This window comes from Ixodes scapularis, unplaced genomic scaffold, assembly GCF_016920785.2.
Source record: "Ixodes scapularis isolate PalLabHiFi unplaced genomic scaffold, ASM1692078v2 PGA_scaffold8__174_contigs__length_109621045, whole genome shotgun sequence".
In the NCBI taxonomy this organism is placed as follows: domain Eukaryota; kingdom Metazoa; phylum Arthropoda; class Arachnida; order Ixodida; family Ixodidae; genus Ixodes; species Ixodes scapularis.
The window spans coordinates 80194688-80220590 of record NW_024609883.1 but is presented as its reverse complement, the minus strand read 5'-3'; the positions used below and the strand labels follow the sequence as shown (position 1 = coordinate 80220590).

At 45.1% G+C, this 25903-nt stretch overlaps 1 protein-coding gene across 1 annotated transcript; it reads left to right on the top strand.

Moving 5' to 3' along the window:
• On the top strand, positions 1 to 25623 carry LOC120836358 (sodium- and chloride-dependent neutral and basic amino acid transporter B(0+)). Its single transcript, XM_042286625.1, is given in 17 exon segments — positions 1 to 56; positions 6171 to 6263; positions 14902 to 15067; positions 15811 to 15942; positions 16510 to 16685; positions 17557 to 17738; positions 18479 to 18611; positions 19123 to 19257; positions 19349 to 19452; positions 19570 to 19694; positions 20675 to 20787; positions 21411 to 21539; positions 22639 to 22738; positions 23460 to 23560; positions 24410 to 24572; positions 25323 to 25480; positions 25483 to 25623. Coding segments are annotated over 16 exon segments (2100 nt in total). The 5' UTR covers positions 1 to 56; the 3' UTR covers positions 25573 to 25623.
• The last annotated feature ends 280 nt before the right edge of the window (positions 25624 to 25903 follow it).

Below are 25903 nucleotides of genomic sequence, written 5' to 3'. Positions count from 1 at the left end.
TTTGCATTTTGCCCATCCGCTTGGAATACTCCTGCCGAGCGGCCGACAGCCTATTTGTATGTATTCCCCGTACTGCAGCTTTCAATTGCACGTTCGTTCCAAGTTTTCCTTGTTCTTGTACGTCGGCCGGCCTTGCTTTTTTTTCTTTTTTTTCTTTCGCGGTTGAAGGTTTTAGGCCGATATGAGTCTACAGCCGTTTGTCAGCTATAGACCGTATGCAAAAAACCGCCATGTAGTGTACACATGATCAATTAGTAAATTTCCTCCATATTGGAGGGTTCCCGGGCGATGGTTTCGCCCGAGGAACAATGATCGCGGCAAAGTTCTTTATTTTCACTTCTTTCGTCAAGTAATTTTTCCGTCTTTAGTGAGCGCTCGCACTGCCACGTCGCAACATGCCTTTTAAACCTGTGTCTCGAACGGCATCGGGCCCTTCGAATAATTATAGTTACCACTTGAAGATGAACTATACTGCGTTGGCGTACACCGTATGTGAGAACGAACGTACAAAACACAAGGACCAAAAACAAAGGCACCAGAACACGCACGCACAAACGCGTACCGACTTGTACGCGGCTTCTTTTGTTTGCGTGTATTGTGCCTTCATTGAAGTGCGTACAAACACTAGGAGGATCAGAACGTCAGTGAAGTCTTTCATGATTAAAAAAAAAACCCAAGGCTGCCGGTAAAAACACACACTCAAAAAGTCTCCAACCGTTTTAGGGGGTCATTAAAATAACTTTTAAGGGTGCCAAATATGACAAGCTGATGAACATGTTGAGACGGGGTCACACTACTCGTACATGATACAAAAAAAAAAAAAACAGTCTGCAAACACGAGTTACCGCAATATCCGTGGTTCGAATGCCGCGTGCCAAGTTTCTCCTCTGAACGCGTTGCTATGCGGCATTCGAAGCACGGATCTCGCGGTGACTCGCATTCGAATCTGTATGCACACCGTCTTTTATATGATGTGTAAGCAGTGTGACCTCAGCTGCAGAGCTCTTTTCCGACATAATTCTTGTTCAGAGGGCACATGTGTTGGTATATATTCGGGAACCCGGCTGATAAACACCTTGTTTTGAAAACCCGAGACTACGAGACTAAAGGAGTTAGCGAAATATTTGAGATCGATTTTTTTTTTTTTACACGTGACTTGCCGTGTTGGATTTTATGCCTCTCTATAGCTTCCCATACAAATTACGATCCCAAAGATAATTTCAGAATTCTAAACAGGTTCCCGTGTGCCCAAGAACGATGGAACGCGCAATTACGATGCCACCGCACAATTCTTTGAAGTTGGGTCAAGGTTGCAGCTAGCCATTACAGCTCGATTTATTGGTATCGCTATCCGAGCTTGTGTCGTCTTTCTGATGTGCTTGGGAGCGGGTATAAATATACAAACATCGAGACTTGTCCCAGCCCCATGATTATGTGATTTTCCCAGTCTACTGATATCATCCGCCGGGCAAACTTGGGTATACATATCAAAGGGTTGCGTCGCCTATGTGAGCTCTCGCACATGCCATTTTTCTCTTGGAATTTCTTAAGTTACAATATATAAGTGGCCCCAAATATTCGAGCCCCTCTTAGCTTTTATGGTTGATTCTCGCACGGTAAATGCACAAACTGTATCAGGTTTAGTGCTGAATTTATGGTGGAGGATGTGATGGCCGTGGTTCAGATGCTGCGGTGTTTGCTACTTCCTCGTCTTCCTGGTATCACGTGCCGAGCCGGTCTTTTTCCAAATTATTGTTATTACAGCCCTACCGTCCCTTCTCTACTTTTTTTTCCCGGAAAACGTGTCGAGAATCTGCGTGGTGAAGCATGCGAGCTCTAGTGTAGCGATCTCTAGTGTTGCGATTTGTGTCGATGTATCCCAAGATCGAGCTCACGAACTGGACAGCATGTCTTGAGTTCCGGAGGGTTGTGACTGCTGGCTACGTTTCTTCCGCTTAGCGTATTTCTAAATATCGCTTGAAGATGTTCGTACCTAGGGTTAGTTTTCTGAAAACTCACAACAAATAACGTAATTCTGTTTTATTTTTAAGCTATTGTTGTGAAACGTTTGGTAGCATTTAATGGGGCCGTAGCAGGCTGCAGAGCAACCGTTAAAATTTCTAAATTCTGTCTTCTGCTTCTCTACATATTAGGATTCCTTGTCTTTTTGTAATGTTGACTCACGTTTTCTAGTGCACTATTAAACACATCAAAGTATAGTGTTATAACTGCGTAATTTTGGTTTTTCTCATAGCTTTTTTTAAACTCTTTTGTATTAACGTTTTTATGATTGCAGCAGTTCATTTTTACAGTATATCTTAACGTTCTGCTTGATCTTTGTTTCGAAATACCGCCATTTCACGATGCTCCGGAATTGAACTTTGAAAGGTGGAATGGTAACTGTGTAAGCGGGTAACTGTAAGCTTTCCTCTGTCGTTCTTTTCCCGACAGTGGCGGATCAGTTTTTATAGGCGATACGTATGCTCTTGACAGTAAACCGTTGCATGGGCAATATTTCATACAAACTAGCAGCTCACATAAGTTTTAATTGAAGGGAACTAATTGGTACGGCGAGTAATTATTATAATCCAGTCGTCGCAAGCAGAACTTAAATTGCGGACAGCAAACGTTAGGTTGTGGTGTACATTAATTTCACCACCTCGTTAACGAGAAACCTCGTTGAACTCGATAATGAGCAAAGCATTTGATACTTGGTAAGGCCCAGCTGTGTTGGGTACCAAGAAATGTTCGCGAACCACCGTTACGAAAGGGCTCGCGTATGAATGTCCTGAAATAAAAAAAAAAAAAAGTAACAATTTTTTTTAAAATTTTTATAGTTTAACGGTGCATGAAATGGCAGTATTAAAGGAGCCATTGTTCAAATTTGTTTCGATGATATAAGCATTCGTTTCGGGGAGTGAAAAACCTATGCAATTATCATTTTCCCTTGGTGCACAGGTCACATGACGTTCATTTTCCCGCCAAGTTTAGCGGGCAGATTAAATTGGTGTACAGGTCAGGTCACGTGATGTCAAACTCCCCGCTAGATTTAGCGAGGAACAGTCTGAGGTCCGTACCAAATTTTGAGATCGCGAGCTCCATTAAAAAGCTATAAACTACAACGCTGTGACAAGTTTGGTTTTGTTTCACATTGTTGTGTGCCGGTAAAATAAATGCCACGGTGGAGTGCGGTGACGTGAAGCTTGTTTGGTAGTTGCGAACGCAGCTGGTGACACGTATACAATATACTCGCCGGATTGGTTCCCGATCTTTATCAATCCCGGGGGAGCGTCTTGTTTTCTAGCGTAAACACCGGTGCAATGTCGAAAAAGCTCGAGATAAAAAAATATAAAAATGTTTGCGATCGACGGATAAATGCACGCGAGGTTGCCTCGACAATCGCGGGAAAAAACCTACGCACGTACTGGTTTTCCTTTTTCTCTTTTTGCCGACGCATCGAACGAAACCGGAACGTGTGTGATGCTATGCGAGAGCACGAGTCCTTCGGGGGAAGTGTGCCTACTACGTCAACACCTCTAGATATGCCTCGTTCCGTTTTCTAAAGTCCGCCCGCAGTCGAGGCCCTTGCATCGCTTAGTACTCGGAGGAAAAATGCTGAGTCAGTAAACTGTGGCCGCATGCACAGCGTCTGATATATGGTACCGCACAGCAGAGCAACCGCGCGGTGTGCTCTGAAGGCGTTCCACAGCCCAGCAGACGAAGATGGCAGAGCGCCGAAGGTGACCTTTGCCTTCCGCGCTCTGCCATCTAACAATGGCAACGAGTGTCGTGACGGTGCGCTTCGGGATCTGCTTGATTGGCTGGCCATCGGATTATCAACACCTAAACCAATTTTAATAAAAAAAAAAGAGATTGAAAGACCGGTGGAAATTATCTAGGGAAAATTGAATGACTTACAACTAGGCTAGGTGGCGCTAGGTATCGCCCAATATGCACTTTTCCGTTGCTAGACTGGCTCTAATGGGTCGTAGCGTCGACTCCCTACAAAAAAACCCAGTATAACTTTTCACTATCTGGATTATGGAAGCAGAAATTTGTTTCTGCAAACCCGAAATCCAGATTTCCGACAAAGGAATAATTTCTGAAAACCTAAAATCCAGATAGAATCCAGATCGATTTCCGGTTCCATAATCCAGATAGCGAAAAGTTCTACTGGGTTTTTCGGTAGGGCAGAGCCGCCGCCAATGGCCTGTTCTTCCGATCAGTGATTTCCCTACACCCCCCCCCCCCCCCCCCCCTCTTTTTTTCTGAAGGCACCCCCTTAATTCGCAACACTTCTCTATTCTCAATCCCCCCTCGATTCCTGGTGAAACCCCTGCCTTCGGTGGTCCGAAGAATGGTCGAAGAGTGACAGCATTGGTTTTGCGACACTGCGATCATACAAAGAAGTGCGACTGAGGGTTCGAATGAGATACCAATGGTTTCGATGAAAACGGTCATTTATAGCGGGTGCGCTTTATACGGGGGGTACTGCTAAGAGACCGCAAAATGCACTGCATTAAATTTCAAGGCCCAAGTGTGGTTGATTACTTTTTCTTCTTTTTCTTTCCCCTGAAACGTGTACATGCCTTCTAATGTGACGTAAGTGTGTGGGTGTCAAAGTTGCTTAGGTGACGCTAAAGACGACACCAGAGTGCCTAGAATGTCGGCTTGATTTATATACGACCGTGTACCCATTCACGGTCATTCCCGTCAGCAAAAAAGTTATCATCCTCTGCATTTTTTTATGTGACTTTATATTTATCAGAGCCTCCCCGCCCCCTTCCCTCCCCCCAGTTCCCCTCCGCATATACACCCAGCCACTATACATGTCTTGTATTTCCTGAGGACTAAGGTTGGTGAAACGACGACTTTGCAAGGTGTTACACCGTCAGCGAGGACACTTTTCTGGGACGCATGCCAGTTTGCTCAATGCGAGTGAATTTATGGCACCTCGCGCCGCCCATCGCGAGTAGTTTATACTCCGTTTTCGCTTAAGTCCAGACGCAGCCGATGCTGCAAGCACGAGCTCCGGGCTTTCAGCGTCTGACAATCACGCGCACTATACTCTGTTTCATACTTAGCGTGCAACGCTGTGAAAGCTACTGGCGCGAGCGTGGGGCTTGATCTCGCTGATCATTTGCACGCGTTCTCGCGCAAACGAAACCATAGATGAAGCCACGCGCTCGCGCCAGTAGCTTTGACAGCGTTGCACGCTAGGTATGAAACAGAGTGTAGGAAGTATTCACTGGCGGCCATAGCTGTGTACACGACTGCTGAGCGCGTGCTGATGGCGAGCTTCCACAGTTCTTTTGTAACGTGCATTTCGCACCCTCAAGATTGCCGGTCTTAGCAGCCTATTCATGTGGGCTCGTTCAGAGCATGCGCTCTAGACATCACCCACAAATATGGCGCCCAGTGCAAGCACTGTTCAGGGCCACATGCTCGCGCTCGTAGCAACGGCTGCGTCTCGACTTGAGCTGTAACGAAATATAGAAAGCAGTGGGTTATCTAAGCACACCTACGCCTGGCTCGCACTGACGTCCTCAGGCTGCCATTGTGGTAATCATGTTGCCGGCCGCGTATGTAGGGAGAATAAACAAGGTAACCGGGAACTAACTTAATATATGGTTCCTGAATAAACACGACACAGTCCAAATACTGCTACCGGATGTCTTGAAACACAATTAAACAGTCGTACGTTGGAGAAAACCGAGAGCCAAGCATAACGGGCAAAATTCCCCGGCGTCGGTTGGGCTCGAAGATGGAAATGGGCTTGGCCATGGTATTCGCGTTGCGTGTCAGTGACGTAATTGGCGAGCTGACACTGATATATGGCTCTGTACTCTATGAAATACAGTTTTGAAACTAAAATCTAGATGGTGCTTCAAACGACGGGAGGGCGAACCGAAGGGAGTGAGAAGAAATGGCCCCGGGAGTTCCGCAACTGAGCCTGACTGAGCTAATCTATGTCGGTGACAGGGAAAGCTCCTCTTGCCTCTTACCGCCGTAGCAGAACGTGTTGGTCTATATTCTGTTTCGCTTTACCTAACGAAAGCTATAAACACCCAAACACCGTGAAAAAAAAAAAAAGGCTAGAGAGCTGTTTAGGTTTCATTGAAGCGTTATTCTTATTATCATCCGGTGATATTTTTTTCTCATTCTTGCAGATGCACCTGGAGGCTCCTGCTTTCGTCAATCCGGCCTTCCAAGCTGATGAGAAGAAAGCGGAAATCATCTCTAATGGAGACGGTGCCGTCATGGTAAGTCCCCCTTTTATTAAAGCTTGAAATGAATTTTAACTCTGCCCCCCAATCCCAAGATTGTGTCCGTCCTGCCGTCCTTTCGTCCGTCTGTGCATCTTGCTCTAAATTTGGCGAGGAAAGGTATGTCACGTGACCTATTCATCGCGGGAAAATTGACGGCACCTGACCCATATACACCAATAGACCGATCTCACCAACCGTTCGGTGCATAAGCGAACTTGAGGAAGCAACCTTGGGTGCCGCCATAACTTTTGTTGAAGGACTCAACGCGACGGACGCGGTAGAACCGCGGAGGCTGCGTACTCGCAGGTCCAAAGCCTAGCTGCTGCCGTCACCTTGTTCCTTCGTTGACGCATGACACTACCAAAACAAGCAAAAGAGTTCAGCTTTTTTTTCCCCCACTCTAAGGAAGCGGGAGTACGCTGTCTGGCTTTTTCTTTCGGTCCTTGGTATTTGAACACGCGCCCCATTTCGAGGGGCACCGGTATGTCTCATGCTTTGGCCCCAAAGTTCACTTGCAGTGCTTAGGAGGGAATGTTGTAGACTAGCACCACGGGTTCAATGAATCCCTCCCGAGAAACAAATCGCGATTTAATTAAAGGCCGACGACCGGACCCGAGATTCTGCAAGGCAGAAGATCCTCCTCACCATGGGGGAGGAGGAAAAAGGCAACGGTGGACAGGGTAGAAGGGGGGAGAGGAGGAAGCGAGGGAAAAGTGGAAAGCGCGAACTGGTCGTCGGTCTTTAAGCCCTTTTTGAGCCGTGATGTTGTTCAGGGGCACACACGTATAGTGGCAAGTTTGATTTTTTTTTTTTGTTGATATAGACACGTTTTGGGCAGTAACATCAATGTATGCGCAATCTCTTGTGCCCGACATTTGTAAACCCGCCGCACTGTTTGTTAAAGATAAGGCTAGGGTTTAGTGTTAGTTTTTGCAACGTAGTTGTCAGAGGGGAAACAGTGCAGGCTAGCTGGTTAAACGACAAAGTTAAAACCCAGAGGAAAGGCTAAATAAAAAAATAAAAAAACGGACAAGACAACAGGAGTTGTCTCGTCCGGTTTTTTTATTTATCTTTTTCTCAGGGTTTTCAACCATGTAAATACTTGGATGGTTTGCTGACAAACATGCTGAGCAACATTTCCCTTGTCGACATTCAGACCACGTTTGTTTCTGCGTTATGGTGCATTGCGCAATGCACAAATTTTTTTCTCATTATTGTTCATAACTTGGCTTTCTGCTTTGGCAAAAACATTTTTTGGGTATTTTTGCAAACGAGGCGCTAGTTTACACATTGGAAATGAGCTTCGCCGATGCTATAGTTTATGCAATGTGTCTGTTCGTTGCTTCTACCTTCGAGGTAGGTTTTAAAACATTTGGTGGTATCCGCTCGAAAGCCTTGTCCTTGGGGCTCTACGTTCGAGGCGTGTACTTGGTGAGCGAGCAAAGGCCTGACAAATTGGTGAGCGAGCAAAGGCTTGAGTTTGACAAAAATAAAATAACGCTACCGGTAAACACAGGTCGAGTGTTTAACGAACGAGTGCCGAACACGAGATAGCAGGCGTTTCGGGACGCAAACACGATCGGAGACAAGCAGGATCGCGCTGCACCTCCGACCCAGGGTTCACTTCGCGGTTCTGTCGGTTTTATTCTAATCTATTCTCAACAACAAGGCAATCGGAATCCGTGTTTGTTTCTGAGCACACACAAGACCTATTTACCGTCCCTTACTGCCTGCTCGGCGAATTTCGGAAAGTTATGAAACCCAACATTCTTGTGTTTAATGCTGCTGCTGCTGCTGCTGCTGTTGCTAGAGCCAGAACTTATACCCGTGTTCGCCCCAAGAACCATAATAAAACGATTCCGGCTCCACGCAGAACGTTACTAATTTCCCCCTCCATGTGTTGAATTAAAATATAGGTGCATCTTAGAAATATGTTATTTTATCGAGACGGACATGTTCCAAACGCCAAAAAAACTTCGATTCTTCCTTGGACAATCAAATATTCTAAAAACTACTCGCGCAGCGCGTGAGTGATGCGCACAACCTTCACTTTTTTGTGTTATGATGAGTATAGATTCACTAAATAAGCCAGGCTTATCCCCCTGCCAGAGGGTAGATTTAATCTAATTTTCATCTGTGGCTTTAAACAGTGATCGTCTCGCTCGTGTTCTGCGAACATAAGCGCACTGCCGAGCTGTAGTGCAGTACTTGCTGTAAACAGTGTAGACAAGCAAATGTATTTTCACTTTTTTTTTTTGCGTTTGAGCGCTGGTACGTGTTTTGTTCGTGCAGCAGGAACCTTAAATAAAGCTACCCCTTCGTGAAAATAATAGTTTTGCTCTAAAACAGGCCGTGGGGATCGACATGCAACCAACCTACAATTTTATAATAATTTTATTATGCATCATACTCGCGAAATGGCATAACGTATCTGACATTAGCGGCAAGCTTGCAAGACACCCGTTCATACCTCCCGACATTTTATTTACCGGGAAAAGAGTACCAATCTCACCAGACCAGACAGCGATCCTGAGGGCTCATTTCATTCCCAGACTGACAGCCGAAGGCTTCCGAGAACTTGGCGAAGTTTCGCAGAGGAATATTAAGCTTAACGTCAGGCGGCGTCTCTCTAAACTCAACGAGCCTCTTCACGTAAGGAGCGCTGTCCTGCTCGCAGTGACTAAGCGCGTAGTAGACAAAGAAGAGCTGTTCCACTGTGAAGCCTCCGATGGGTGCCCTGGCCTTTTGGGCGGTAGCAGTGTCCACGCCAAGAACGTCGAGATAGTAGTCGTACAGCGGTGCTACTATTGCGTTCTCAACAATGTTGTCTTCCAGGTCCAACATGGGATCCGCGTTTGTGAACTTGAGCTGAACCTCGTCCGTGTACTGTTTTCGAAAGCAGTACTTGATGCGGCCATACTTTTTGAGTGTCGCCTTGCTCCACCAGTCCTGGAGCCTGCTTTGGTGGTCAATAAAGGAGCCTCTCTCGTCCACCGCCATAAAAAGACCCTTCAAGAGGAACTTGGCGACCATCGGGATGAAGAGGGGCTCGATCTTGCTGGTCCACCCTTTGAGGAACGCCAACACTGCGTACGGTAGAAAGAGGTGGTTTCGGCCGCGGACATACTCGACGTCCGGTTGGAGGCTGCTCACGTGATGCTGGTTATCAAGGTCCAATGATCGATGCCAGGGATCAAAGTATGCTCTCTTGGTGCTGGCCTGAATGTCGAAGAAGCTTTGCAGGAGCTTGGATCCGTCGAAAGGCACAGACTGTGCATTGTAATAGACGGCCGGAATGCTGAGATCCTTCACGGTGCCCATGAAGGCGAAGTCCATCCGTTCTATTTTTTCTTTCGCAATAACTTTCTCGATGGGGTTGAGCCAGTAAGCGTTCTTCGCGAGGTTTGACATGAGGCGTTGGGTGTGGTTGAACATCGTCTCAATTTGAGAGTCTAACAACGTTGAGTACTTGAGCGGATGGGTGTCTCCGAGGGACATTCTAAGGAACGCTGTCATTCCAAAAGGAAAAAGCTTCTCAAGGAGATGCACGCATGCTTGAAATCGCTCACCGACTCCTACTATAGGTTTCTCCAAACTCAGGGGAACTAGGAAATTGACTTCGTCTGGTAGCAGAGGAGCCAGATGCACCATAACCCGATAGCCAATGTAGTTGGTCAGCGTTGTGTACGATGTATTATCCATGATCTCGGCAAGCTCCTTGAAGTAGCCCGTGGCAAGATCTTCCACGTTCTCGACGCTGTTAGACGCGTAGTCGAAGATGGAGTTGGTGTAGTCTAACCAACTCCACTTTCTACTCCTAGACAGGGAGGCAACTGCCTTCGTCCTGAAGGAGGGCGGACTAAATTTTTTTGACTCGATCGCCTCTTCAAGTCTCATCTCCAGAATAACGATGTTCTCGGCAATTATGTCAACCTGCTGGAGGACGCGAAGGACACTCAACGCTCTCGCTACCATCTGCGTGTAGTTGAAAACGTTTTCTCCAGTGTGCCATAGCTGGTGACGCCGCAAGATTGTCCTGGGAGCGTCCAGTTGAACGACGTGACCCTTTACATACTCTTTTGTGACCCTGATCTCGGTGAAGGGGAAGACGCCCAGGGTGCGGTCTACAAGACCCGCGATGGCTGAGATGTTTTTGTTCGAGGGAACTCTGGTGAACGGCCATCCTTCAAGGCCCAGCTTGGGGAGCATTTCCTGCCAGGGGTCCCACCCGAGGCCGTTCCGACTGTAGATTGACGTGCAGTTGGGGATGAAGAAAAGGGCCTGGCTGATGAAAGTCCCGGGAAAGTCGTAATAGGTCTGAGGCTTCATCTTGAAGTAGTTGTGGAGCGTCTTCGGAAGAGCGTGCATTAGTTTCGCCGAAGTCTGTATGAGGTATGGGGCGTTGTCGACCTACAGTCGTCCAAGAAAAAATACAGGACAAACACATGTTCATCAGCATATCAATGCAAAATTCATAACTGACATTTATAGATAAAAACATGGTGACGCTGCGACTGCCTGAGCCTCACAGTTGTTTAATTTTTTTTCTCGGATTTTTGTTTTTTACTTTAGCGTTTTTTAAAGATTCAAATGAGTTAGCACTATGCATACATACTAAAATTGTTGGGGTGTATACTTGATTCTCTTCCACTAACTTGCAACTCTCCCGCGCGGTGTGATGAAAGCTAGACATCTCAGTTTTGACAGTAAGGAGAAAAAAAAGTAAAATATTCATGCCAGATCTCTTTCTTCGTTGATACTCAATTCGAAGGCACAACAAATAAACGCTGTCTCACATGCATACCTTTGCGTCCTTGGCGGCCCAAGAACGCGAACAGACGTAGGCGTAGAAATCCTCGCAGGGTTCCTGGTATTTCTCCAGGTGTTCTCGCAGATAGGCGTCCTGGCGTTCACACACTGGCTGGCTACACACTCTCACGTCGCTTCTAAGTGATGGCCTGTCTAGCAGGGGCAACACCGTGGGTACAACCCCGCCACCAATGGCAACAGCAACATTAGCATCAGCGCTCGCAGAACCAGTGCCACCGATGGGTGACATTGAAACACGGGTCTTGGTGATTCTCCGCTCCTGTAGAAACCTGGATCGGTCAAACGAAGTCCGATTCCTGCAAGAGACCCACAAGTCGATGCCCTTGCTTGACGCCAAGACCATTCACTACTTCTATGACCATTCACTACTTCTGTGACCATTCACTACTTCTATGACCATTCACTACTTCTGTGACCATTCACTACTTCTGTGACCATTCACTACTTCTGTGACCATTCACTACTTCTGTGACCATTCACTACTTCTGTGACCATTCACTACTTCTGTGACCATTCACTACTTCTGTGACCATTCACTACTTCTGTGACCATTCACTACTTCTGTGACCATTCACTACATCTGTGACCATTCACTACTTCTATGACCATTCACTACTTCTATGACCATTCACTCCTGCCAGCTTCTTTCGGTTTTGCAGGACCTGTTTGGATGTCACTGAGCATAACAAAGAACCTATCTGAAGATGCTTGATTCTCAAGAAGACAGCCAACAATCAAGTTTGCTGTCTTCCTTCCGGGGCCGTTGATTTGCCAAGAATATTGTGGAGGGCAAAGGCCTCGTCAGGCTTTTTAGCCTTTGGCAACACGTATCTGATCGAGACCCTCAACAAATATAAGCTAAAAATAAATAAATAAGTTTCCCATGGGGTCTAGTTGAATGACGCTATGTTCTAACAGCATGATATTTGATAGAACATTTCTGAAATATTGAATAGAAACGTTTTTTCATGGCGTAAGATTGAAAAGTGTCAGGATTTTTCAAGCGTAAGAACCATTTTTACCAGATGTCGATATTATAGCGAGGAAGTTTCATCAGATTTCTTTTTCTCTTTTGTATAACGGTATCCGTATGGCGAGCTCGCAGTGCCTCTTCGCAGCATGCTTTGACGCGCGCCTCTGGGGATGCTGGGCCCTCGAAAACAACTTGCTAAAACTCTCCTATTCCCAACACCTGCCGCTATAAATGACATAAAGTTCAACCCAGAATGGAAGGCATGAAGCACGGCCACTGATATGAAGGATGCCGTCGCTCTTGCAAGCTGAACGACCAACACGGTGTAGACAGAGGCATGGCTTGTGCTGCTGTCCGATCAGCAGCTGTAGGAAGTATTTACTGGCGGCCATAGTTGATGCCGCGGCATCGGAACGCGTGCTGACGGTAAGCTTCCACGGTTATTCTCTTGCAACGTGCATTCCACACCATGAAGATCGCCGGCCTCAGCAGCCTATATATGTGACCTCGCTCCGTGAACAGCGCACCGGCGTTCAGTAAATGCCCCTATTGAAGGGCATCGCTTCTGCGTACTACCTTCACCACAAGAACAGTGTGTCCACAAAGGAAAACTGGCGGTTCTCCCCCAGCTTTCTTTGCAAGTCAAGATTCATCGCAAGTTCCTCGACTGTCTCTGAGACAGGCCTAGTGAGAGACAAGGTGTCCCCAAAATAGTGGTGTTTTATTTCTTTATATTTTTCACTGCAAAAGGAAATGCGCATCGCCGAAAGCGCATCGCCGCAAGCGCATCGCCGAAAGCTAAGCAACTAAGCAACGAAACCGTTGCTTAGTTTAAAGGTTACAAGCGATTTTCCGAAATCTTCAATGGTAAAATGGCGTCTGACAGAGCTCTGGACTGTACGGAGCTTTATGGCGCCGCTACCAAAAAAACGTTCAAAAATGGGCCCCATCTTTTCCATTTAAATATTTTGAAAATCCCTGATAACTTTTGAATAAGACAGCGGTTAGCGATGAAACTTTGTGGCATCTCACTCGAACCGATAGCTTTAGATTTTTGCGGAAAACTGAGCGTTCGGCAAAGCGCAATTTATTTTTGCGGTGAAAAAAACAAACAAAAACAAAACTACAATATTTGGGGGAAAACGAGCTTATAGTTATAGGCCAAAAAGACCGGCAATCCTGATGCTGTGAGAAAACAAAACGCAAAAAGAATGTTGCAGAAGAACTGTGGAAAGCCTGCCCTCAACACACGCTCAACAGCCGCAAACTCAGCTATAAGGCCGCGAGTGAATCCTCTCGATTCCTTTATGCGGTGCCAAATATGCGGGTTCTTATTCGGACCTTCTGCAGCACGCATATTTCGAGCCGCTGAATACGTTTTTGTTTCTCGGCAAGAATTGGTGTGAGTGACTAAGTGGAACAGTGGGATGGCGTCACGCGCAAGTCACGTATTGGCGTTAGGGAGAAAGGCGAATGGAACAAGGACGGTGCACGATCTTTGAACGCACCATGCTCTGGATTGGGCTGGCTGTGTCTGGCGTGCCCCCCAGAAGAAGACGGCCCCTATGACGATCCCGGTGGTCAAGACCAGGACCCAGAGCGGTTGACGGAGCCTCATTGCCGGCGGCGTCTTGTTTGGGCGACCGGGTTGCTGGTCCGCTGGTCCCGCTGCTTTTTCCTCTTTAGCCCCGAATGCTGCCCTCGTGCCCGACAGGGGGACACGAGCTACTTCTTCTCCGTGGAGCCCACTCGCGCGTACCTTGTTAGTAAAACCGAAATCCCTACCCCCCTCCCCCCAAAAAAAAGAATATTGCTGGAACACGTGTGCAATTATCAACCCTAAATAAAACGGAGTTCAGGGCATGGGCGAAATTCCTTCCAGCTTCCTTCAAGAAACCGGGGAATTTACTGCACGAAAATCGAACTTTTCGTTTTTTGAAAAGCCTAATAAAATTTTTGTGTGACAAAAAAAAAAAAAAAACTATGCCCGCGGCTTTTTTGTAAAAAAAATGGTGTGGAACTATTTTTTTATGTTACAAAAATCATGCAATTTTCGCCTATTTTTTTCCTGCACATGTGGTCTTGTTTTTAATGACAGATTCCAATAACGCGATTTTGCTTGAAAATTTGCAGGTGCATGCTACGTCGAACACAGGAACTTCCCCCAGTTTTTTTTTTTTTTTTCGTACGAGTGACGTAGCAATTGCGAAATCGCAAGTGAAATCGCACCATGCGATCGTTAAGTCTAGATCAGATAATGCTTGGATATAGGCTAGTATGTTGTTTTTTCTTGCACCTACGCAGCGTAGTAAACCATCACAATCTAGAGCAAAGAACGACTTTCTGAAGCCTTTCAGAAGTATAAAGTGTGGACGTGCATATATTCTTGATTGGCGCTCAATGAGCGCGAGAGCCCACACCATTGACATTATTTACTCGGAAAGTTGTACTCAAGTATATCTCATTCTGCATCACTCGAGAATAATGCACACGAGGAACCTGAATATTTATTTTTGATTGGATTGTTTACTGTGCTATCGATAAAAGAAAGGCCTTCTGGCCGGTGCTTTTATCAGCATTCTTGCTTATGACTACTCCGTTTCACTTGAACGAGCTCCGGGCTTTCAGCGTCCCTGTCAAGCGCTCGGGCTCGTGCAGAGCAAGCATTGTTCAGGACCACATGCTCGCGCTTGTAGCATCGGCTGTGTCTGGACTTAAGCTGAAACAAAGTGTCGAACCTGTGCTCGCTGGGCTGCGGTGATCGCACGCTGTGCTAACACATTATGTTTATATTGACTGATGTTTTTTTGTCATTTCTTTTCGTTCTAGAATGGCATTCACGCAGCAGAGGCTGCGAGTCCTGTCGCCAAAGAAGAGCATCCAGAGAGGGGTCAGTGGGCCAACAAGACGGAGTTCATTCTATCCTGTATAGGTCTCTCCGTGGGCATCGGCAACATTTGGAGGTTTCCGTTCCTGGCCTACCAAAATGGCGGAGGTGCGTGAGCTTTTGCACTCGCAGATTATGTGAAACTTTGTTAGACAGCGGCAGTCAGCATTATCCTACAAATCTAAAACATCTACAAAAAATATATATGTATATACTTCCAGCTAGTAGGTAAAGGGATCTAATTCTTTAATTTAAATTTTTTTAGGAATGATCAGTACCTTTCTTACTGCTACATAAATTGGTATTCGAGGAACATATTTGTATACGACGTTCACTAGAGGATTGTTCTAAATTTGATGTCTTATATAATATGGATTCACTATCTTATTCAGCTCCTTAGTTGAACCAAAGGGATTATCGGCATAACACATAGCGGGACTTGTTAGGAATAAAAAAACAACAACAGTTACTTTCTGTTGAAAAAAAAGAAGCAATTGGACTTTCTTTATATATCTTTTACGTGAAAAAGGACGCATTGCTTCCGTCTTGGTTCTTTGAACAAACTTCAGTCGTTTCGCCTTTTGCTATAGGAGAAAAAAAAAACTAAGGTTCTGCATCCTACACAACTTCTGGGTCCCCGTAACTCAAGAAATGTAGAATATCTAACCCAATCAGTTATAGCCACTACTATTTTAAGAAACGAAGTGCTACTGGTTAATGAAGCAATATCATTGATAGATGCACGGGCCTCGACACGCTCCGCATTTATTAAGTAGCCAGTATGACATATACACACCCACTATATTCCGGGAGTCTAAAAAAATTGGTTCTGGTGTACATCTCTCATCTAGGAGCCTTTTTACTGCCCTACGTCATCCTCATGCTGCTGGTAGGGAAGCCCATGTACTTCATGGAAGTTGCCCTAGGTCAGTTCACGAGTCTGGGACCACTCTCGGTCTGGAGGTGCCTGCCCATCGCCAAGGGTGAGTTAGCATTTACAGATCCTTTGGACTCTGTCGTTTTCGAAGTTTGACCCTGCGATTTCTAATATCGCCGTGCATATAAGTAAAGTAGCCGTGTTGTGTGTACGTCTATGTAGTGGGGTGTTCGTTAGTTGGTCCCAATGGGCGTCTTGTGTCTTCGCTTTAGGTGAAAAAAATTAACCAGTGAACGCAACCAAGGTCCTTGTGAATTTTTGAGTTACCCCAACTAACTGTATTTCGGAATCGCCGGCCTTTACCCTCTCCGATATGCTATGGTAGTATCGCGAAATTCAAAATAGTTATTGGGAAATCGGCAAGTAAGAATGATGCCAAAGCCAACTACCAATTTTTTGCCAATTGTTTTGAACGATTAATCTTTAAAGAAATATATATTTATACGGCCAAACGCCTTAATGCTCGCGCTGTACACAAAACTGCGCTGAACTTCTGCAGTATAGTCCGAGAGAACCGTTCTCGACTTCTGTTATCTATGCTTTAAGAAGGCTCACACAGAAGAACAAGTATCGGTCAATGGAAATAACCGGACAATTTTGTTTTCGCCTCTAGGTGTCGGCGTTGCAATGGTGGTGGTGTCCCTAATCGTCGCCGTCTATTACAACGTCATCTTGGCCTACACGGTCTTCTACATGGCACAAAGCTTCCGTTCCGAGCTGCCCTGGGTGAACTGTCACGAGTGGTGGGGCGCAGACCTGGAGACGTGCTATGTCCGGAGCAAAAATGTGGTAAGTGTGTGCATCCGAGGTTTTTGACGGAATTAATATTTCACTAGGCACTCGTCTACGCCGGCCAATAAAGCAATTCAGTGAGGCGACATGTCGGTCTTGAGAACATATATTAAAAAAAAAAATACTGCGTCTTTTTTGTGATGCGAAATGTGAGATGACGTCACGACATATTGTGTATTAGAATAAAGTGCGTTGATGTTCATATATACTATTTAAGCATAAAAATGACTAAAATACATATTTATATGCTGTTACTGATAGGCTTAATTTTTATGGTTCCTAATTTACCGAATTTTAAGAATCAACGTGAGCACTACACAGCCCAGGGTTATAAACTGGCCCCTGCAATGTTGGAGAGCATGGAACGAAGATCACACTTGGATTGAATCATTTTGTTTTATTCTTAAAAACAAAAACGGCATACAACGTAAACTCCAAAGCTGAGCACGATCGACACCTCGTTTGATAAGAAAAACAAATATTAAAATATATTAATATATAGCTTTTAAAAGTACTGTAATATGCTTTTCACTTGTCAAAGAAATGCCCCGGAGCATGCACATTCGTGACCAAATTGGTTTACGGTGCGGAAGCTGCGCCCTTAAAGCACGCAAAAAAAAAAAAAAGAAAAAGCCGCTGGAGCGCAAGGATTGATTTTTGGCTGCGCCAAAACTTATGTCAATTAAAATTATCGTTATCATATATATATATCGTACCTAAAGTTTTTTTTTTTTTTTTCATTCTTATTTTGGTATTTTTTCGAGAGTAAGCAGTGTATTCGTAAAAAGGTCAATCTTGTAGAACTTGTCCGCGTTTCGTGCTTGTGAAAAAACTGTTCAAAATCATTTTTTGTTTGTTTTTGTTTTAGGAACGCTGCGTGATGACCGGCAAGAATCTTATCCAAGAATACATGAACTCCACGAACATCACGAGCGGTATTGCACTTCTAGGCACCGACAACATGACAGTCTTCGTTCCCGAGGACGTCTACACAGCTCGCTATAGCAACTGCACAAACGCCACGCAAACAGCAAGTCAGCAGTTCTGGGAGTAAGTTCTCATTCGTGCATTCTGAAGCAGTTCAATATGTACGTTAAACCCTCGTTGCCCCACTAAAAAAAGATGACGTTTTCCGCATTATGCACGCGCTGCGCGACGTAATTTTACAAGGTATGGGAGTATGGGGGGGGGGGGATGTCGAAAGAATTGTTTTTTTTTTGCGTTTGAATTGTGTACGCCTCGATAAAATAATGCAAAGCTAATCTAAGATGCACCCACGTATATCTTAATCCGACACATGAAGGTGGACAATTAGAAAAGTTCCGCGAGAATCCGGACTTCCTTGTCCGCCATTTGTTTGGGCGCGTACCCTGAGCGTGTATTGGACACGAGAACTGCGTCAGTGTTCGGCGAGTAGTCGGATCCAATCGCACACTTTGAGCGATCAAGAAATGGCGACCACCAAGTTTGCTCGAGGGGGTCTTGAAAAGGGTCGATTGGTCGCTTTAGTCGGTACCTGACAGGTTAAGAATCCCCAAGATTCTCCACCTCGACTGCGAGCTTTGTGTCCTTCATAACTTTTCGTACCACGCGCATCCAAAGCACGGCGGGAAGGCAACCAGCGTGTGTTGGAGGCGGAGCATCTTCTGGGTTCGTTACCTCGCACAGACTGGAAATGGCATCAAGGGATTGCGAGGGGGCTGCAAGTTTGTGTTAAAGAAAGAAAGATATCTCCTGGTATATATGTTAACGTTAGTTGTCCTGTGCTTTATTATATTTTATTTTTTCAGACGCTACGTTCTCAATATAACCGGCGGCATCGAGGAGCTCGGAGTTGTTCGTTGGGATCTCAGTCTCTGCCTCCTTGCCAGTTGGGTGGTAGTCTTCCTTTGTCTCATGAAAGGAGTCAAGTCTACCGGAAAGGTATGGGGCTGTCGACTATCAATGTTTAGCGTTTGGTGTCACAAACCTTCACAAAAGGCAAACCAAACTTAAAATAAGATTCGCAATCGTTCCGCAATTTTGAGGCAGTTGTTTCGAACTGCCGAAGCCGCAGCTACACTGCTCGTTCACCATACAGACGACTCGGTGTTCGATGCAAGCATGATGACGAAGTGTGTGCGGATAGCATGTTCGAAGCAAGTTTGCTTCGTACATGCGTCCAGACATGTTTTCGTTTGACCAATGTGAGCGCCTTTATACAAGAAAACAAAAACACCTCAAACAGCGTTTGTAGCCTGTTTTATTATGATGTATTTAAGCAGTCTGATCGCGGTTTTGTTCACTTTGGAAAAATCTCGGCTGTGTGTACAGAGAAGATATTATAAAAGTGTTGTGACACTGGTGTTGGGGTGTTTCATTTTGTAACACGACCAAAACACTAGATAAACATTCTGGAAGATTTGTATATTTATCTTTCTCACCCCCATTGCAGGTGGTCTACTTCACAGCGACATTTCCCTACCTCGTTCTCTTCATTCTACTCATCAAAGGAGCCACTTTGCCTGGAGCAGTAGAAGGCATCAAGTATTTTCTCATTCCCGAGTGGAGCAGGCTTCTGGAGATTGATGTAAGTTGGGAATTTCGGCGAGCCGTCGCTTCGTTCAAGCGAGTCTGATACCTTCGATGGAGATATCAAGCGGCGGTCTGCATTCTTGCAGATTTGGCGCAAAGCTGCGGAACAACTGTTTTACTCTTTGGGCATATCTTGGGGAGGCATCATTATGTTCGGAAGCTACAACAAGTTCAAGAACCCTGTTCACAGGTTAGTTGTCACAATTCTTTTCAGCTTCGCTCGAAGTCACTTTATCGGCCCAATTGAGTTCGCTGATGACCAAGCGAGCGAGATGATTACAATCTGGTCGTGTTCACGCTCTTGCAGGGATGCACTGTTCATCAGTACCATGGACTTCTTGACAAGCATCATTGGGGGAATCGTCATCTTCTCAGTCCTAGGCAACATGTCCACGGAACTTGGAATCGACATTAAGGATGTTGCCAAAGCAGGTATGTAAATCTAATATCCTTAATATTATGGAAGCTAAAGTTGCTAAGTGGGACTAAAAGGACTGGAGAAAGGGTCAGCTCAAATCTCCTTTAGCTAGTTACCCACTAGATGACCAAAATCAGACAATGTTTAAGACGATATGACAGGCAACCTAATCTTCTTAGAAGAGAGGCGATCGGCATTTCGTCAGAAGACACTATTTTCCAAATTAAACATAATTTTTTTCTTTTTTTTTTTCGGGGGGGGGGGGGGGGGGGCATTAAGTTGCAAGAGCATGGCACAAACGAGTGCGAACGTTCCTTCCATCAACGAAGTCATATCTTGTCTGCTCCATTTAGGTGTTGTGACCTAGAGTGAGCTCCAGAAATCTTGATTTTTGCCCATTGTGAGTCATCTTTTGGTTGTTTCTTTTTTATAGGGTTAGTTCACCAGTTTTCCTGCGTTTTTTTTCTTTTTTTTTTTTGCACTTTAATAATCTTTCTTCTCCAAGTTCGTACAAAGAAGCTTTTCCGCTCGCCTTCCTAATTGATTCCTTTGTTTTCATAAGTTTCCTTCCAATGAATCCTTGAACCGAGCCTCCGAGAGGGGGACGGTCTACCAAAAGTGGTGACTTGACGAAATCAGTAGTTTGTAATCCGGTGATACTAATTCAATAGGAGCAATAGAAAAGGCCCCTTTTCAAACAAGCAAAGAAATTTGCCGCTATGACAATCTGGAGTAACTGACAAAGTAACGGATACTTTTTCAATTAATTGTCCATTTCTTTTCTCAAGTAATATAATAAAATACTTTTTAACTAAAAGTAATTGTAATTATAATCGATTACCTTTATAAATAACCAGTACAACACTGGCACCAATGCACCCAATAGCAACCTTTTTTCTCGTGTCATTTTTTTTTAATTTTTTTTTCTTCCTTTTTTTTTACAATTTATGAAGTTACGAGGCATCCCAATTAATGTGGTCGTTCCGTTTCTCAGGTCAGGGGTTGGCGTTCGTTGCCTACCCCGAAGCCTTGTCCAGGCTGGTGGTTCCACAACTCTGGTCCTTCCTGTTCTTCTTCATGCTGTTTCTGCTGGGTCTCGACAGCGAGGTAAGTTTTAAAGATAATTATTCGTTTAAAATCTAAAGGGTTTATTTTTTTAGATGGCGTTAAATTGCTCGGAATACTTGTTTAGAAACTGCGCCTATGAAACGCAAGGCCGGCGTCGCATAAAAGCAGTGTATTGGGAGTACAGTAAGCTGCTCTTAATAGTGCTGTTCACTGCTCTTGCTACCATTGTTTATAAAAAAATGGAATTCGTAAACCTGTGTACTATGTCTGGGATAGGCATTCAATAGTGTGCCCTCATAAACGCAGCAAATTACGTTACAGGTTTCTGTGGAAATAACTCCGGGATTCGGGTGGTAGGCTTCAAATTTTTTGTGCGCATCTAACTAACTGGTGCAGGCGCAACCTCGTTTAAACCTATGGCTGTTGAACTTTCCAATGGCTACCCAGTCTACAGGCTGGTCACATGTCAATAGGTGTCTGCCTTGTTCACGGTGGTTTCTAGGAACGCCACCAGTGTAGCAAAGAGCTGATGAGCTGTGGGCAATGCACACGGTTTAAATTGAGCTCCAATAAAGGCCAATCAATCACGCCAGTCGAACAGGCGTCCTAGGAACCTTAATCTCAGCAGTCAAATGACGCCGCGTTTCCTCGTCTCATTCCAGTTCGCTCTGCTGGAAACCTTCTTGACGGCCTTCTACGACGAGTTTCCAAACTCCAGAAAGTACAAGGTGCCCCTGACCTTCGGCATCTGTCTGCTCTGCTTCCTTCTTGGAATTCCGTGCGTCATGCAGGTACGCCTATTGTTTTCCTCGTACCCCTTAACGACCGCTAGTGTAGGTATTAGGTCGTTGGGACCGTTTGCTGAAGCGAGTCTATAATCTCTAACCGTGCCACCTGTCTTAAGGGGACGCGAAAAAATACACACCGCGACTCCGATTACGGCCTTCATTCGTTATTTAGAGGATCTCTCTCTCTCTCTCTCTCTCTCTTTTTGTTTTTTGATACACGCACACAAATAGTATTTCTTACCCTGTGATTGAGCAGGGTAAGACTGAACAGGGAAAGCGAAGTCACAAATAACAGGACATATCTGACGTTGTTCGTGTTTCTTTTTTTTTTTTTTCCGTAGCGTGTTAAGCAAACTAATAAACGTCAATATTTATTTTTAAAAAAATCAACTCTATTAGTTTGTTTATCTACGAGCAGAGGGACAAGCGCTAAGCGTTCTTTGTAAATGTCTAGTTCATGCGTCTGAAAGCCGCGCTCACACCGATAATACATCATAGATAAGACAGTCTACAGACAACGTTCGAGGCATGTCTTCTCCTTGTATGATGGTCTTGTCCCGTTGATTGCGCAAATGCAGACAAGTTTGAAGCACACAAATGTACGCGGAGCGCAAGCTCGTCTGCTTCTTTTGCAGGGCTTGTGGTGGCGTCAGAACGCCCATCTCTAATTGGCTCTGATTGAAGGATAGTGGGATAGATTGATAGACCTCAAGTCAGCTTGCTTTTAAGGTCTACCCACTATCCTTCAATCCCAGCCAATCAGAGCTCAGCCTTCTGACGTCACCACAACCCCTGCAAACGAAGCAGACGAGCTTGCGCTCCGCATAAAGCAAGCACGCTTTGAACGTGCTTGAGGCGCGTCCGCAGACACTTCTGTCGTCGTAGATTGGCAGTAAACAGTGCTTTTTTTGTATTTTTTGTACGCTGAATTATTTGCGACTGTGGCTTTATGGAATCATGTGCGCGCAGCTTTTAGGGGCCCCTTTATAACATTGCACATGGATGGATGAAAGGATGCTAACGGCTGTACCCTTTATAACGGGCGGTAGCTTGCGCCACCTAGCCTAGAAATTAAGAACCATATTGTTGTCCTTGTTTCCAGGGTGGCCAATACATTCTCAATCTGATGGACACCTACGCTGGAGGAGGCGCCGTGCTGTTCATCGCCATCTGCGAGATCGTCGGTCTTATGTGGTTCTATGGTACGTTCTTGCGGATCGTCATCTCCTTTCAGGATGAAACATGAAGCAGTCATTTAATGTACCGTAAATGTCTCACTTCGCGAACTATAAGACGATTGACCTCTATGATGTCTCCCGACAGTGCTTCACAGCTTAGATGAAACCGAGAAGCACCTTATCTCACTGACACTGAAGAGCAGGGTATTAACGTCATATCGGGACGACCGAGCAGAGTAGACACTCCAAAGCACTGTCAGTGGTGCAGCCTATAGGACCTTTGATAACCGTGGTTAGACGGCTGTACCTTGGCGGTATGGAACCGCTGTCCAGTTGAAAATACAAATATCAGAGGAAGAAACTTCTCTGCCAATCAAGTTTTGCGTGCCTTCAGAGTTCGCAATGTCGTAACGGTATAACGATAGGTCCCGAAGAGCTACGTGCGAGCTCTGTCTTGCATGCACACATTCCTGAACTAACCCGTTTGAACCTTAGTCACGCCATTGCAACGTGCCGTCCGTTTGCTACCGTGTACTTTTATAGCTCTACCTTGTCTCGTGCGGGCACAACCTGCTTTGTAAATGTTGGCACAGAGGGCGACAGGCTGCGGTGTGAACGGTTTGCCCGTTGTTCTTGCAAATGGGACAACTACGGGCAATTTACACAGCGTGGGGAAATTTTTACTTTCCTTGGTATAAAAATGGACACAAAGTTGCACTTGTAAGTTTCCGATTTTTGTGTTTAGGAATGCGGCGGTTCTGCGCCGATCTGAAAATGATGCTGGGACACGAGATTGGATGGTACTGGAAGGTCAGCTGGCTCGTCTTCTGTCCTCTCATTCTTGGAGTGAGTATTTTCTTTCCGAGTTTCACCCTGTCCAGGTACATCACTTTCGAGCTTGCCGAAATAAACCCCCATTCAAATTGAGCCAGTAAGTTGTTGCCATAGATAGAATTCCGCGTTATCAGTATTTACAGAATAATTCCAAAAACTGCCCACCCAATCTTTTTTTTTTAATTTATATTTTTATTGAAAAGCTTTAAATCTTTGAAGTTTGCTTTGTCAATCACAAGGGATCCTGCTTCCGACGTTTCGAAATCGCTACACGGCAAAACAGGCCCAAAGCTGGGATGAGGCTGACTTTAGAAGTGTTATTTTGCTAGAAGACACTTCGGTAAGATTACAATAAGTAAGGTCGTAAGCAGGGTTCAGTATTTCCTGTATGCAACGATATATTCCGAAAATGAAGCACCGAGGCTCGGGGTTCTTCGAAACCAGACCTTTTATTTCGTTTTCCTTCTCTCGTTGGTGCCGGGACGTTTTTCTAGTATTCGGCTTACGGGCATGCTACCCCGAAGTTGGAGAATCCCATCCTAATATGTTCTGTTTCGTTTTTTCGTTTTCTTCTCAAGCATAAGCCAAGATATGTCTATTCTTTGTCTGACACCAAAAATGAATATCAAAAATCAGCAAAACCATGAAAAATAGGCCCCAAAACGGGGAGCTTATAATCATTAGACAGATATGCGAGGATGGCCCGCTTCTCGAGATCATTTGCTCAGCAAGGACACGAAGTTTCGTTACTGTGGTCTCGAGGTGACCACCATGAGATGTCGTTTATTATGAAAGTATACCTTTTCTAACCTTCTGCGAAGTACACATGCCTTATGTATGCGGTCGTATTTTTGCTCGCAGTTCTTGTTCGTCTACGGCCTGGTCAAGCACAAGCCAATCATGTATGACGACGTTGTGAAGTATCCTGCCTGGGCCGACGGAGTTGGCTGGTTCCTGGCGCTTATTTCCATGGCGCAGATCCCCATCTGGGGCCTTGTGATGCTGTTGATCAACTGGAAGGTCAGTTCTCGGAGGATTCGTGCAAAATTATATATGTGTGTATGTATGTATGTATGTATATGTGGACATAAACGCATCCAATGTCTGTCCTATACGGTATTTTCTGTGGGCTGTTTTATACGTCGCTTGCATTGACTTCATACCGGCGGCCATGTTGTGGCACTGCTGATGAGCGCGTACTTTCCGGTGCATACAGTGGGCACCATCCGACTTGTTTATTTACCCAGAACAAGTAGGCATGGCCACTACTAAACAAGCTACGCTTCAGAGTAACGACATCTCAGTCATCTTGGTACTTAAAATCATGGATGCCGGTTTTCTGAAGCCTTATCTGAAATCGCAGGATACGTTTTTCCGTCCTCCAGAACTGTTACAACAGTTCGCGACCATGCAAAACGATATCACGTGAGCTCCCCAACGCAGTGTCTAAAGCTGAGGAAGTCACATTTTTTTTAATTGGGACGATCGACAGTTGCGTCTGCTCTGCTCTAAGCACCAAGATGGCGGCGCGCAGAAACAGATCTGGGAACGAAGTGCCGATACTCTACGCGTAGCTGATTTAGTGGCTCTAACCACCACCATGATGCGATGACGTCAGACGCAAACCGTTATGGCTCCCGTTAAAAAATAAAAATCTTGCTACTTGTAAACGATAAATGGGATGTGCACATTAATTTTTGAGGCTTTCCACCCCATAGGTGGATTTTTTCCCCAGAGTTTCTAACGAGTCACTTTTGTTTTTCCCCGATTCTAGAACCCTCGAAAAGCATTCACGCCTGAGAACCGATGGGGACCCGGGGACCCAGACGAAATGGTGCTCTACAACGCCCCTTCGGGGATCACGAACCTGGGTTTCGACTACAATCCCGACCACATCAAGTCGATTATGTAAAAAGAAAAAAAAAAAGAAATAGACAGTGACCAGTGCATTTTTGCAGAAACCAAGTCACAATGTACAGACGCTTCGAAATGTTCTTCATATGTCCACATCTGCTAGAATGTAGTTAACGATGCCGGTATTACCCAGAAAAATATCATTTAGACGGGCCTTGATTGTCCCTATAGTAGATTTGTTTTGTGTTTCTCGGGTTATTCTTAACCAAACAATCCAAGCGGTTTTTTTTTTCTTTTTTTTTCTTGTTTTTTTTTTCTTTTTTTTTTGGGGGGGGGGGGGGGGATACATTTTAATGTACGGCATTGTCATGGCTGCCCTTTTGTTTCCTAAGACAAAAGTGGGTTGCTTGCTTAAATTTCTTTTTTTCATTGTTTTCCGAGAAGTTGTTTTATTTATATATCGTATGAAATGACAAAAATATTTATAAACTATCATTAGAC